Here is a 16,065-nt window from a genome sequence, read left to right on the forward strand (position 1 = left end):
CCCAACTTCATAAAATATTTATCGCTGTTGTCACGCTTCGGACCCATTCATCACCGAACCTACACGACCGTATTGTCTTCCTATGGAAAAAACGCGGCCCAGTTCAAGGTTAACAATTACGAATGCATTACCAGAAACAAAGACAATTGCGACACACATAAAGATCGAAGAAAACTCGGGCTTCGGCATTTTCATGTTGGCGAAACTGCGGCTAGTTCCCAGGCCCGGACCGGCTTTCTTTTCTTTTTTATGGTGCGTTTTACGTGACATTTCAGATCGGTTGCTCCATCTGCTTTGCCCCATTTAGACTTTCACCCGGTTGGCAAAAACTGGACTCTTGACTGGCACGTGCTAGTTCTACGGAGGATCTGATAGGGTGGAGGTAGGAAGTGTCAAGTTGCTGGTTTTAAGAAGGGGTCATCAACCCTCGTGGTAACTGTATCGAGTGGTCATATATTAGGACAAGATCGCCAAAATCGTCAAATTATAAACAATACCTACGCGCGGAGCGCCCACAAATGACGTAAAATTCTTGAAGAGGGCGTACCATCTTCATTTGAATGCCAAGTTCTAAAAATCATTGAATACGTTAGTGGATTACTGTACTTGCACCAATTAAACGGGAAATGTTCCCACGGTGCGTTGGAGTGTTGGTGTGAAGACTAAAGACTTGCTTGACTCACTATTTGATGTAATTAACTTAAGGAAAATTCAGACGACTTGATCCAATTGCATGAGATAAATGTCGATTCGGCCAAACGAAAGTTGAAACATCTGTTTTTCAAATTAATTATTGGTTGGGTTTCGCTAATTGCACATTAATCACGGTATCAAGATTAAGTGGTATTAAAGTCGCCTGAAAAGTAGTTTTTCGTGCAGGTTTGACGTTACACTGGTGGCTAATGTCACGTCTAATGGAATCTGTTTTCGATTAATTATGTCAGGTCAACGCTGGTCTGAATTTTTAACTGCGGTTAAATGAAAGTAATCGACATCCGTATCGACGGCCACGTTACCAACAAGTTGTGTTTCGAAAAGTCTACAAAATTGTGTTTTGATTTGATTTGAAAAAATTCCAAACAAGACTGTTGTTCGATTGTCTTTTCGTGGAATTTCTGCCAATGTAAGATTATTTAAGGAGATCTCCTAGCATTTAGTGCAGGTTCTTTGTTTGATCCTCTTTTGTTAGTTGAAGAAAAGTTTAACTTGGTAACGTCTCTGAGATGGCTATTGTTAAATAATGTTCCCATTGTAACAATGTACCAGGTAGAAAATATCAAAACTGATTTTCTTTTTCAAATTAATATTTGGCGTTAATGGGTCTGAGGAACTGTCCAAAGGAATTTATGTTTCAGTTGTTTCAGTAATTTCAGTTTTCTGCAACATTTTTTTGGTTCTGAAAAATATTTTCTAATTCAATTCAGTGAACAATCACTAAACATTTTCCATTGATAAAGTAAAAAACAATCAATTTATAGTATGCTTGTTTTGACTGTACTTGGATTGGATATAAACATTTTTCGCTAGAATGCAGCCACATCAAAATCTAGTTAAAAATTTATAGGTTATGTTTTGAACACTTAAAAGCGAAATGCAGCAACTAAAAGGCTGGAGCAATTTGATAAAGTTTATAAAAAACACAAAGACAAATTGAAGGTGAGACCCGACAAACTGAAAACAGGTAACAAATCAAAATTGAAAATCGCTTTCCATACCTACCTATTTTAATCAGATTCCGCCAAGATATTATGGGTGAAACATCTCTAATACTCATGACGGTTATTCAATCAGCTTTAATTAGGTTTTCACAATGCAAGATGCTGTTTTTCTAACGGGTGACTATTAAAATTTTCACTTAGGGTTGGCTCTGGATCATTCTTTGTTTTCCGTTGCACCTTAGACACTGACAAGTTTGACATTTCAATAAATGCTTTTTCTCTTAATTTGGTTATGTTTCAATTGTACTGACTGATATTTGTTGTTCGTTCTTGCGTGTGTCTAAAGTAACAGAAAAAATAAAAACTCGTTCAAAGCCACCCCCAAGTGAAAATAACCAGTGATTTAACCAACCTAACAACTGCAATTTTGATTTTGACAGTCCGGATGTTTTTTGAATGGACTTTAAGTTTATTGTTTGACTTAACATTGTCAAACTAAGGAAAACAATGACAACTTTGAAGATATGTATATTAAAGGATTAAAATACCAAGAAAACGTGAACATTGTTTTTTTCTTAATTTCTTTTTAATTTTGATTTCATTACCATACTTCTTAATTTTATTATGTAATTCCCGAAATAGTTTTTTTTTTAATTCAATTTAGTGAAACATTAACAGCAAGTTGTTTTTTTAAATTTACTTTAGTGAAACACTAAAAAAATAACATAAAGTGAGCACATTGTATTTAAAGTTCACTTCAGGAGAGAATTCCGTTACGTCACAAATTTATTGCTAAGCTACGACTATCGCCACGCTAATATGACATACGTTAGAAGAGATTTTTGAAAATCCATGTCGACTAACCTAAATACAGGCAATGACATAACGGAATTCTTTAATGAGATGAAGTGTACTTCTTTTCTCTTGACATTTATTAAGAAAATAAAAAGCCAGAATAAAACTTAAAAAAGCACTTACTTTAATTAATGTTTTTAAAAAGTAGATAACTAATGTGAGAATTATATAAAGACAATCTCATATTATCTGTTTTTTATCAAAGAACCACGACCTGTTGATTTAGGTTTGCAATAATACAATATTACTAAATTGTGGGCATCTAATGATATCTATTGGGTACACCTGCCAACACCTGTCATTTTTAACTTCATTGAAACTCTCATTTAAAATTTGAACGTGTTATTAAGAATGCCTCGCACAGTAAGACATCTATTAAACTCTCAAATTAGTTGTTATTCACTTTATTAACATGCTGCGCTACTAATATGTCTACATAACCTCAATTAAAAAGTGTCAAAAGTGTATAATGATGCCAGCAATATTTTGGGTGTAAATTAGAGTGTTAGTTCTTTGATAAAAAAGGGTCACACAAATAAAACAAAACATTCATTTCCTTTTTATTCCTGTAAGTAATTAAATGTCATATTTGTAAAGATTTGGATATGAAAACAATGAAAAAAATCCCACTACTTTTAGCGTTATTGCTAGACCCCCCCAAGAAATATTGAAAGATACAGACTTCAATTTGAAATAAATCTTTCCCCACCGCATCGAATCCGCCTTATTTATTTTTCCACCAAACAAACAAAAAATTCACATTTCTAGGACCAATCGTTCTAGTCCTGCGTCTATTTTTAAATCGTCAAGGTTCCTCTTAATTCCATTGCCTGTAAATGGGTGTTGAAAAATGACGTTTAATTGCAAAATATTAACAACATTAAGTGGTTTCGTATTTTTCTATTTGTCCAAAGAACAAACCGTGACAAATCTTCTGCGAAGCTTGGCAAATTGCGATTTTTGATATCGGAACTAAACTAGATTTAAGCGGTTTTCACAGAGAAGCCACGCGACGTGCTTCACTAAATTTCCTCTAAAGAACACATTTTAATTGAAATTCAGGCACTCCTACCACAAAAGACTAAAATATTCCGATATAAGCAATAAAAAATTCCTCGACACCCTTCTTCGTGTCATTCTTTCAAGCCAACAACTTTCCATAACATGACGAAAAGAATGCAAAAATTAATTTACAACGAAATCGATGATGTGCAAATTGACATTAGCATTTGAACGACCCAAAAACAATCTCGAGAGATTCTACAGAGCTCTTCTCTTCATAGAATCATTGTTCCCACTTGGTGCGATTGTTAAGTAATGCTGACCGAATCCTTTTCAAAATTTTAACTATGAGATAATTAATTATTGTTAAATTATCTCTTTTATATGTTAATAGTGGTCCAAGCTTCAGTGGAAAAGCGATTAAATTGTTATTAACAAAAATTGTTTCTGCTTGGTTTGATGAGTACAGGAAACATTAACCCAAACGATAATAAAATTCTTCATTTGTCCTCAGTTTAATTTTTTTCTGCAATGCGATAAATCAAAAGAAACAGCACATCAAATAAAACAATGAACAATTTGCGTTGGGATTAATTATTATTATTAGACTGTTACCGGAATGTTAAGAAAACGTCAACAAACAACAAGAAAAGTGAACTGGAAACTTGAACCTCGTTGCCTTTGTAAAAGGCTCTTTAGAAACCAAACACTCCGGTCAATTGTTACACCAAATAGGTAAGCACTCAAATCGAAATGCACGGTAACTTTTACTTTAGTTTTAATTATTGTTATTAGAGTAAGTTAACAGTTCTTTCACTGTTGTCAGAATCGAGTAAACAATGCGTTGCGCAATGGGAATTTGAATAATTCGTCACCAAATTAGTCAGATTGTGAAGCGTCGATTTCCGTTGGTCGTCATTTTTCACCACTTCGTCACAGTCCAAGAAGAGCGAATTTGCGAGGCGTCATGTAAACAATGAATTAGCGTCCGCCAATGACAGACAGTTGTTGCGAATTGGTAGATAATACATCGGCAATTTGCTTCGACCTTATCATCACGTATCATTAGGAATCCGTGTCGCCTAAACAATGGGGGTTAAGTGGAGGAAAATAAGTGTAATACACGCACAACCTTGCCTCCGCACGACCTCTGACTTCTGACGAGGCACGCCCACATCTCGGGTCCGGAGCGCCCGGATTATTCGCGAGGTGGTCAGTGCGATAGGCAGTGCAGTACTCAACTGTGTCAGTGCAGCGCGAATGCTGACGCAAAGAAAACATGCCTCATTATGCTGCCGCTATACTGGTTCGTACAATTTATTTTAATGGCACTAACAATTTTTTTTTTGTGAAAAGAGTTTGCGGTGCTAATGTGCGCTTTGCATAATAGTAAACAATTGAGTAATGGTGTGAGGATAAAAGGATTATGGAAGGTCAAGGTGGGCATTTGGCGACGACAAAAAAATCAAGAACGTTTTGGGAAAAAAATTCATTAGCGAGGTGATTTAGGGACACATCTTGGTAGGTTTTTTTTAACAAAGTGTGTCTGTGAGTGGGGTTTTTTTCAAGTGTTTTACAACAAATTTACATGGTTTTGAGTGTTGTGTTCTATGCCAAAGAGGACCGCTCAAAATAAAAATTTCTACAAATAATTCCAAAAAGAAATCTACATTTTTTCTTTGCTTTTAAATTGAAACTTTTTTTGCTAACCAAAAAGTGCTTTGATAGTGTACTTATCTAGCACTTTCATTCCAACAACTTAAAAAAATTTAAAAAAATAGATCTCCCTACGTTTAGTATCTTTGTATTATTTTTTTTCTTCTCGTGTGTTTTGTCCATATTTTTTCAAAAATTTAAATTTTGACCCTGTACCCTGTACATTTTTTAGAAAGAACTGCTAATTCTTTTCTAGATAAAATCTGTTTAAATGTAAACATTTTACAAGAGATATCTCTCTAAGAGCTAAAAAATTCTTGAAAATATCTTCTCAAAAGTTCAGCCCTTTGTCTTAGCTCCCCATTTTTATTATTGCTTTTCTATTCATAATATCTTTAGACAGAATTGGAGAATTTATTGAACCTTCTACAACCGTGTGATTTTTGCGAAATAACTGCGATGTTTTTTAATTCAAACATTTTTGAAAAATATTTTCAAAAAATTAAGTTTTCGCTCACTATAATTTTAATTCCATATTTTTATTATTATTTATACAAGGAAATTCTTTTGATTTTTTCCTTACTTGGCACGTCCTGAAAAGCCAAAAGCCAACAATTCATAATTAATTTTTTGAAAATATTTTCCAAAATATCTAACTCAGAATATCCTGTTTCAAATTTTTGCATTTATTGCTTTTGTCTCATTCAAAATAAGCACATTTTAATTTTCAAGCATCGTGCAAATAGTTTTTTCCGAAATACATATGTATCTTCGAAAATCCAAATTTTGATTTATGATTTAGCTTCTTCCACTTTTTTTATTTTTCTTCAACTAAACATGTATTCGGCACGTGTTAATTTTTTTTGCTTCCTCATGCTACGAAGTTAAAGAACATTTTACCGTTCTGAAAAAAAATTGAAATATTTTTCAAAAAATCTAATTATACTCAATTAAGTATTATTCTATTTATTACCTACTCAGCATCAGACAGTTCATTTTTTATTTATTGTTCTCATTGTCATTTGTCTCTCTCTTACTTTGGTACTTGGAAACACTTTTTTGAAAATATTTCCAAAAATTTCAAATTTTTACTTTGTCTAACAATTCTAGCAAAGTATGCTCCAGTATTTTCTTCAAGAGTCCTGCAATTATTTGAACTTTGCTTCACGTTTTATGTTCTCTGGGCGTCAACGCGTAAAACTGAAAATAATTGTTCCAAAAGAAAAAATGCATTTTCCTTTTTATTTTAAATTCTTTTTGCGTTTTCACTAGATTCATTTTAACTAAAGGTGTTCCATCTTTTTGACTATTTTGCATAATAATACAATGTGGTTGACAGCTTAATTTTTTTTAAAGCTCTTTTCCAAAAAAAGTCTAATTTTCCCATTTCAATTTCTCACCCTTTGCTTCTAATTAAAATCTTCTCAGGATTTCACAAATCTTTTTCCTTGCTACGTCGCTGCAAAACGAAGCCAAATTTCCTATTTAAATTTATTTTTTTACATTTTCCAAAAATTCAAATTTTCACTTTCCCTTTCAACTCCTTGTTCCATCACTTTTCTATCAACTTCAACCACCTTGCAAGCATTCATCTCTTTTCATTCTCAAATTTGAACACTCTGGACCAGCACAGCAATAATTATTCCACTGACAGCACCGCATCTTCCGCAATTAACTCCATCTGTTTATCTATTAAAAGTGTGGCACACGCGGTATTTGTCCTTGCCATTTCGCTTTTCACGAGTTTTCGCATTTTTGGACCAGTGACGCTATCCCGCAAGCACTCGCCACTCGAAAGCCAATGCTCCATCACCCGAAAAAAAAACAGCGAAAGTCGCTCGACTGAATTACAACAGTTACGTATTCATTAATCTAGTCTGGCATTTTCACGGCTTCTTAAACAATAACTAGTCAAACAATGGTGCGACTTACGCAACCCGGAAAACCAGCAAGATCGTTTTGTTCCGTTCGGAAAAGCGATTTTTCCACGAGATGGGCCAGGTGTGTCCCTTTCTACGCACTTTCGATTCGTGTCTCCACAAAAACGAGATTGCATAAAAATGCTCGTTACGAAATTTGATTCTAATCCAAATTTGAAGCCTTGCTAGTGACTTTCCAAAATTAATTAGGCAACGCGATTTTGGAGAAATTCGCCGCTTTGATCCGAGACCATCCCAACCCATATGGCATTAAAATTGTCAACCTGTTGAGCGATCGAACGACTTTTACCCATGCATTACACGAAAAGCGATTCTAGGAGAAAGTCGCACCCGAGTATCTCTTTGCAGGCGAAGTTTGTTAAACTGGCGTCGAAAACCGAGACGAGAAGCGGAAACTTTGCTGCGGTTATTTATCGACGGACGTGGGACTGGGGCGTGGGTTGAAAATTCTCGAGCAAATATGGCCAAATCCTGGACGCACCAGGGCCCTGGGAGGTGCTTGGCGCCGCACCACAAAGAGGTGCCAATTGCGAGACTAACTGTACTGGTTTGTCCGCACAAAAATCGACCGACACTGGTTGCTCCAGCTCGAACCATCCTGAAGAGGTGAAGTCTGTGGGCGAAGTAGAATAGCGCCCACTCCGTTTCTTCGATTCAAGGTCGCGTATTTTGCTCCAAATAGTGACCCCGAGCCATTTTCGTTTTTTATGCGTTCAGGATCTGGGATTGTCCTTTTCGATCAGACTGGGTTGGGACAGGTTTCCATAAAAATCGAGTTCTTTGAATTATGCATCTAGAAAAAACTAAGACAGTTTGTTTACAACTAGTTAATGAGCCAAAGAATGGCTAAAATGGTAGCGTAGTTTAACAATGCAGCATTGCAAAATGTCCATTTCATCGGTTTTGATTGATATCGCCCGGGGCGGACTGGTCTTAAGTTAACCCAGTTACGGAATAGCAATTATCCAGAGCACGTTTTCCTTGTATGAAGTTGCTTTTATTGATAGGAGAGTGGTGTTTTGGAGCAGTCGGAGGAAAAACTCGCTTGGAATAACAGATTGGGACTGGCAACAATAACAAATCAAAACTAGCAAGGTTTTGGAATGTTTGTGACTTAATTATGTGAAGCAGACCAGGCGGAGTGATTTACATAAAGAAACAAATTCTAATTCAAATTGTTTACGAGATGTGGTGTCAAATTTTGGTTCAGGGACTTTTTTCCTAAAACTGAGAAATGTTAATATTAATTTTTTTTTTTTTGAACTCAGTACCTTCAAAATGACATTTCGCGACCGCATAGTAGTGCGCACTACTATGCGATCGCAGGCCATTTTGACGCACTAGTGCGCGAAATCGACGTTCGCGCACTAGTGCGAATGCTTTTTGGATGGTTTTGAAGCTTTCTAGTGCGTGAACATCGATTTCCTGCACTAGTGCTTCAAAATCATCCAAAAATCATTCGCCTTTTTAAGCATTCTGAAAATAATTTATTAGTTTGTCCAATTTGGATGATGAAAATTTCAAAGGAGTGAAAATAAATCCCTTTTAATTTGATTGACACTTTGGCGCCATCCTACTCACAAAGAATATACAACAAATCAGACATAATGTTCGTTTCAAAAAATATTGTACGAACTTCGATGCGAGAAGACGTATTCGGCACATTCGCGCAAATGAAGCACTCGCTCTTTCGTCGCTCGTGCCTCAAAAAATGTCTTCTCGCACTCATTTCGTAAATAACTACGAGTATTTTGTACTCAGCCTCAAAATCGGTATTTCCTGGTTGTCCTCGGAGTGCGGGAACAACGATTTCCCACATGGCGTGTTTTTTACTTTGCAGCAGAAACTAGGGGAAATTGCACTGTATGGTTGGTATTTAATTACGTAGACAGACGGAAACGTCAATTTTTGGTATTTAAGTGTATACTTGTGATACAATATTGTTTTGAGAATAAAAATCTATATCAGAATTACTAAAAAAAATATGTAATCCCATTTGAAAAAAAATATTTTGACAGTTTACCCTTGAAGCCCATGGGGCTATACTTGAATTTATTAAGCCATTTTGTAGCCTATTAGCAACCGTTTAATTTGGTGTACAGATAATTAAAATCTTCCGATAAATAACGGAGTTATGGACTCGTCTTCTTTTTTGGGGACAGCCTGTATAAAATTTTTCTTTGGCTGTAAAATAAAACAAAAAGACTACATTTTTCCTAAAAGAAAATGTAAAACTGTAGCTCTCAGTCTAATTCAACAAATTTCTAAAACATTAAACATATCATTTTGTTTTGGTTCAATCAAAATTACGTTTCTTGGTCTTTTTTAAGTTTAAATAGGTACAGAAAATTATAAAAGTGTTGAAATCATATACTTGAACAATAAGCAAAAAATATAAATAACAAAAATTATAGAAATTATACAAATAGTAAATCATAAGATAAGCATGTACTGACACGCGATCACTTTTCACACGAGAAATTGCACATTTTTTGCTAAGAGTCAATTATGTACCCACTGTTTACAAGTTTTTTTGGGACGTATTTTTTAGGAGGTTTGTAAAAATAAAAAATTAAAAACTAATAAAAAGTAGCACACCGATCATTTCAATTAATTTTTTACAACCAGTTCCTAGAAAATTACACTCTTTTACGACAACTCGCTCAAAGCCAGGCCTGGTAATAGCACATTACTTATGCAGGTAATTGACGTAAGACGACTTAATGAGAGAAACTGAACGGCAGCGGCCAAGAATCAAGTGCAAAGCCCACTTAAGTTCGCCGCAACTCTGGCATATCAGGACTAGGTATACAAATCACAATTAATTGCATACTACAATCTAAGAGCAAAATTTTTAAACAATCGAACGCATAAGCAGCGAAAGTGAATTGCCAAGCCTGGGGCACCTCTACGTGAGTTCCGGCTAGCGCTCCGAAATTCCGCTAATCGCCCGTTTCCACACCAATCTCAATTTAATTAAATTCAAATACGATTCAATCGAACACGCAATTACCTAATAATAGCCCAACTGTTGATCCACGTGTGCTGCCCCCCCAAACCCACCAACCATGAATCCCAGACCCAGATGTCCGACCTAGACGATCTGGACCAACCCCATTACTCAAGCTCCGGCATCGTCACCTCGCCTGCTCGTCCCCTCCGGCACTTGACATTTCGGACCGGTAACATTTACCTTCAAGTTATGCAATTTTGCGGATTCGCTGAAACAATAAACGCCCCAATCGGAGTTTTTCAATCGAAGCATTTTCTGGTGAGGCCATATTTGGAGCGACTCTCGCCGCCCACGCCGCGACTGACTGTGTAATACGTTACGTAGAGATATGTTTCGATGTGCTCTGAAAACTCCATCTCCTGCGGATTTGCATTCCGCACACACGCACCAAGAATTCGGGCCCTAGATGGGTGGTACGAGGTCGCACGTAGCGTATCGTGAAAACGGTGCCATCTCCGAAGAGTTTTCCATTATGGTGCAGTTTTGAGACTGGCGGGAAACTGATCTGGGGCAGATCGGAGTTGTTCTTTGTGCCGCCTCGCTCGGCGCACCGCCGAACTAGTGCTACCGGAATACTACTTGCGATAAATGTGGATTATGTAAGGACGGAGGAATTCCAATAAATCATCGCAGGACAGGATTTGGTCGATTACTATTAACCCAAATCGGACAGGTGGCAACTTGTTTGATTAGAAAATGCATTTTTTCAAGTCTAATCGATGCGTCTGGCATATTACCAAACTGACCCAATCAGACACAACTTAAACTTTAAATGGTAAATTAATTACAATGACGGATTACCTTCTCTCGCACAGCTTTTCTCCTATCTTTGACCCTACAAGCAGTTGAGTAATGGTTGATGCAATGGTTTATAATAGCACGCCAGAAGGCCTGACAATCTGCAACGACGCGAAATTGTAGCGTTCTGCACGGTGGAAAATTGAATATGTAATTGCAAACTAGTCTCGTTGGGCCAATTAGATGGTTTTGATTTTTTTGTTGGCATTTTGGCCACTCCTCTGTCATTACAGGTTTCATCATTTTAAATCGGCGGAATTAGCAAAGTTTTCTGACATCATGCAGCTGCTCTAATGCAACGTACAAAACGACATGTTGTAAAAAATTGTAAAAGTGAATTGACACGACTGAGATGTGTCTACTTCTAGTGGGTCAAGTTGAAGAATCTAGTACAAACTTTATTTTATCTCTTTATTATTCCAGTTTTTGCTAATTTTTTCTATATTTTGCAAACATCGTGCTATAGAACTGGCATACTTGCTACTTTCCCCACGTTTACCTTATACATATTTTGGATCACTTTCCGATTTCGGTAGATGACATTTTAAAGAATAGAGTGAGAGTTTCTTTCAGCTTAAAACAAATACAACTGTACCAAACAAAATCAGGAATGTTTTTTTATTATTTCCACAGGGTCTGTATTTTGGAACTTTTGATGACATTTCCAAGGCGGTATTTTTGTTCTATATTATGTAAAAGAATAAAACGCAATCGTATCATTCGAATTCCACTCACCTGCAGGAAAAAATATGATTACATAAATATTGCACACGACAGTTTAAAAACTTGTTCAAAACATTTTGGAGAGGTAATGATAACTTATTTTTGATCAAGAGAGTTATGGCCTCTTCATGTTTCAAGGGGCCACCCCGTATTGGCTTATGTTGGTCGCACTATAAATATCCCTACAGTCCTATCTAGTAACTAATAACTAATGACGATACAACTGGCACAACTGGAACGGTAGTCCCTTAGAAAGATTTAGATTCAAAAAAATAAGACTTTTAGTTAATAACAACTTAAAATTACCCTAAAACATTGTGTGGAAGTTTAAAAAAATGTAACCCTACTTTTGATTTTTCTCTAGATCAAAATGCAACAGCGTTGCCACGTGTATTATCGATGTAAATTGCTGTGTTTGTGAATTCTTGATATGCGGACAGAACTTTATCTTGATCTCACTCGTTGAACAACCAATTGAATATAACCACCCACTGATCTCTATGGTACACCATAGATATATGGATATAACATTTTAAGGATTATTTTATTCTGCACAGTCCAAATTTTCTACCTAATTTCACTTGCAGTAATGAAAATGTCCCAAAATTAACAAACTACCAACTGATGAATGAGGTTGTCAAATAAAAAAATCACTACAATTTGTTGTAAAAGACGGCAGCAGGACAAGATATTTTTTTGTTAGATTGGCGTCAGGTCCTGTCATATGACGTTTCGTTTTTAAATATTCGTCTTGTGCTAATTCCGTAATTAATTTAGTTCAATTCAATAATAATAATAAATAAAATAGATTTATTATCAGAAATCACAATACTGCCAGCTAAAATGTCAGATTTTTATAAAGTTGACTCAAGTTGCAAAAAACCACTTTGCATTTGCAACAGCACTTTTAGCGCATTAGTCATTTGAAATTACTTTAAAACTGTACTTATATGGAAAATATTCAATCCAAACTATGATTTTCTGGTCCCTTCGTGCCTTTATTTGGTTCAAAAATATGAAAAAAAAGCTGTTGCAAATGACAAGTGGTTTTTTGCAACTTGAGTCAACTATAGATAGTTCGAATTTGAAACAATCGTGAATGCTTAATAATACGTTATCACTTATCAGTCACAATTTAAATTGTCAAATTGACGTTTCCAATATTTATCAGCGGATTCCGACGTAGTTTAGAGTGAAGATGACGATATTTGAAGTAATAAGGGGGTCAGTGTAAAACAATACCTACTTTTAGAGACTCCCGAGACAAATAATAATCAATTATACCTAGATAATTTGCAATAAACTGATTATGATGACTGACAACCCCTGACATAACCCTACTTTTTCTATTTTCCACTGAACTGCATTGCCGATTTGCCGGTTGTCATTTTGGCTCAGAGTGCACTGTCTAAAACTGGAAAGAAATGTTTAAATACCAAATACAACACAAGACGCGATTTTTTCTCAACGTATAATTCCCCGTGCGTCTATTTTAATTTCAATTTTATCTCACAACATTCTAAAAATACATTCTGGTCTTTCAACTTTCAATTTTTTCCACTTTTTGATTGTCCCGCTCACCTTCCTTTGTACCTCTTTCGATACATCAATTCCTGCTTCGACAAACCGTTCCAACACTCTTGGCCTCTTTGCACAACCCATAAATCACCAATCACCAATCTACGCTTTTACAACATGACACAAAAATTAGAGATTCAGTTTTGTAGAGCGTCATTCATCCCATCACGTGGTACATGCATTTGTACCAAAACTCAATGTTATCAACTCAATTTCATCATCGTGGAACAGTTAAGGTCACGGACCAATTCACTACGTAATTCTCGCAAAAAACGCTCATCAGTATGCAGACTGGCCAAGCGGCAATTATAATAGTTGTAGCAGCATCCCTAGACCGCTCACTCCTGGTTCAACATTCTAATAATGAACGTATTTTAATCGGATGACGGTACGTTTATTTTGAACCAGATGGAAATGAGATGATCTTGACCTAACTAGCGATTGAATGAAAGACCTTCATTCAGCGATCACCTGAAGAATGCAAATCGAAGGTGATCCATTCTTCGTCGTTTATCAGTTGTTTAAGCGTGTCCACACCCCAATCCGCACAAAGATCAAGTGCAGGATGTTGATTACCTAATCATATCATTATTAAATTTTTCGCCATAGCTTTGCAATTAGTCAGAGAGAAGGTAAAACGTGTTCTCACTGGTCGAATTTCTTGTCTTGTTCAATTGACTTCATTAATTATGGACGCTCACTTTACGTAACGACGCAACTTTCAAACCATTTCCTTCCTTTCAGGTGATACTCGCTGTTGCTCCCTCGATCGAACCGACCAGTGACTGGAACAACCCGCAGAGCAGCCAGTACCACATCCAGACCGACGAGGGCCCCGAGCGGTACTTCCGCTATCAGACCAACAGCGGCCAGTACCGCAAGGAGAAGCGCCTCGACGATGGTACCGTCGTGGGGACCTACGCCTGGATCGACGACAACGGCTTCCTCAGACAGAGAGACTACATCGCAGACAACGCCGGGTACAGAATACTCAAGACGAAGAATCTCTTCGTGGGGCGAGAGACCCCCATCGCGCAAGCGATCAAGTCTGCCAAGAAGGTGTCACCGTCTGCTGGTACTCTAGTCAAGACCAACAGCGTACCCACACCAAGTCCCACCCCTTACGTCGAGATCAAACAAAACTCCATACCCTCGTCGACGCCTTCGCCGTACCAGTACTCCACCACTGCTGCTCCACCCTCGACGGTCTCCCCCATCAAGAATTTGTACCTTCCTGCCAACACAGGTGAGTCATTTCATCGGCATCTTGTCATAATTGTCTACAATCTGAATTGGTAGTGTCCTTGGAGGCCCCACGTACCAGTGCGGTACCGAACCCGACGACTCCAGCACCGTTCAGTATCAACCCGTGGTACTACACCAGTGCCCCGCAGTACGACGCTCCCAGAAGAGATCCCTACACTAGTGCCCCGCAGTACGACAGCCCCAAGAGTGATCCCTACGCGAATGCCCCACAATACGACAATCCTAGGAGGGACCCCTACCCCATCACCTTCCAGAACGGTCCCACGTACCCCATCGACAATAAGGGGCAGACGTACACCGGAAATAATCTGGGCAACGGGTACGACCCTCAGTACGACTACTACGACGGAGTTTCCGTGACCAATGACGGGTTCAGGTACTACATCCCGAGGGCGTACCATGAAGAGCAGACTGTCGACAACGACAAGAAGTCCGGAAGTTTCGGGTACATAGACCCGTTCGGTATCAGGAGAGTCATCTATTACAATGCTGCTCCCGGGACTGGTTTCCAGCACAGGAAAAATAACAGATATGTAGGTTTCGATGCGACGCCTTACGATCCAAGGCCTTACTAAATGAATCGATTAGAATAATTACATTATTTATGTACGCCAACAAGAACGATTTTAACATACTAAACATGCGCTTGTGACATATTTTATGCCGGTGGTTCCTGCTGCAATTATTTTTAATTGCGGGGTTTGTTAGATCACTGCCCGAATGAAATCATGTAGGTGTGGATGCGTGTCGTATGATTGCCAAATGGTAATGAAAGTAACTAGGACTAATTGTTTTTCTTTATTTATTGTACTAAAATAATGACGTAGTTTAGTGTGTTTACGAAAGCGTGTGTACTAGCCATCAGTAAGGTCCTATGAATCAAAGTTTATAATTTTTATCAGTTCGACTTGTAAATAATCTTCTAATTACATTATAAACTCTAGTTCGAGGACCTGATTTTACTTATCATTTTTTGTTTGTTATTTAAGTCCTAAGTAATTTATGAAACCGTTGTAAAAAAAACAATGGAATACATGTTTTTTAATAAAACTGTTCACTTCAGTGCTCCAATTCTTCAAAACATGTAAAAGATGCCAGAAAAGAAATAAATGTTAATGTGCCAAATGCGTCTTTTACATTTTTAATTAGTCGTAGCAGTCTTCGAGTGAAAACGTTTGAAACAATATATTTTTGTGTGCTGCATAAATACTGTAATATCTTAATGTTGCGTTTTTGGAAATCGTTTGTGAAGCGATTTTCTGTCACCCGAAAAAATTACAGCACCAAAACTATTTGGACCTTTTGATTTTGTGAACCGACAATGACAGCGTGTAGCATGTTTTTCACAGGTGCTTTTTATATTGTCGTGCGTCGGCTTACTGTATTAAGAAAAAAGTTTATTTTTAAAACTATTTAATTATCGAACATTTTCCTTTCGTAGCGGTGACATAACAATAGTGAAAATATTCTGCGCAGATTTTGATGATTCACTGCATTCTTTGCATTTGGACATGACGTGATTTACGACATGAAGAAAATCGGTACATTTTCAATATCTTCTTAAAAAATTATCTGA

The 16,065-nt window shown here is 37.0% G+C and overlaps 1 protein-coding gene across 1 annotated transcript; it reads left to right on the forward strand.

Annotated features, from left to right (window-relative positions):
* The first annotated feature begins 4,663 nt into the window (after positions 1-4,663).
* Positions 4,664-15,614, forward strand: LOC138130995 (uncharacterized). Its single transcript, XM_069047742.1, has 3 exons — positions 4,664-4,821; positions 13,968-14,469; positions 14,523-15,614. Exons 1-3 carry the CDS (start codon positions 4,795-4,797, stop codon positions 15,062-15,064), a joined length of 1,071 nt encoding a protein of 356 aa, XP_068903843.1. The 5' UTR covers positions 4,664-4,794; the 3' UTR covers positions 15,065-15,614.
* The last annotated feature ends 451 nt before the right edge of the window (positions 15,615-16,065 follow it).

This window comes from Tenebrio molitor, chromosome 5 (assembly GCF_963966145.1).
Source record: "Tenebrio molitor chromosome 5, icTenMoli1.1, whole genome shotgun sequence".
Classification (NCBI taxonomy): Eukaryota; Metazoa; Arthropoda; class Insecta; order Coleoptera; family Tenebrionidae; genus Tenebrio; species Tenebrio molitor.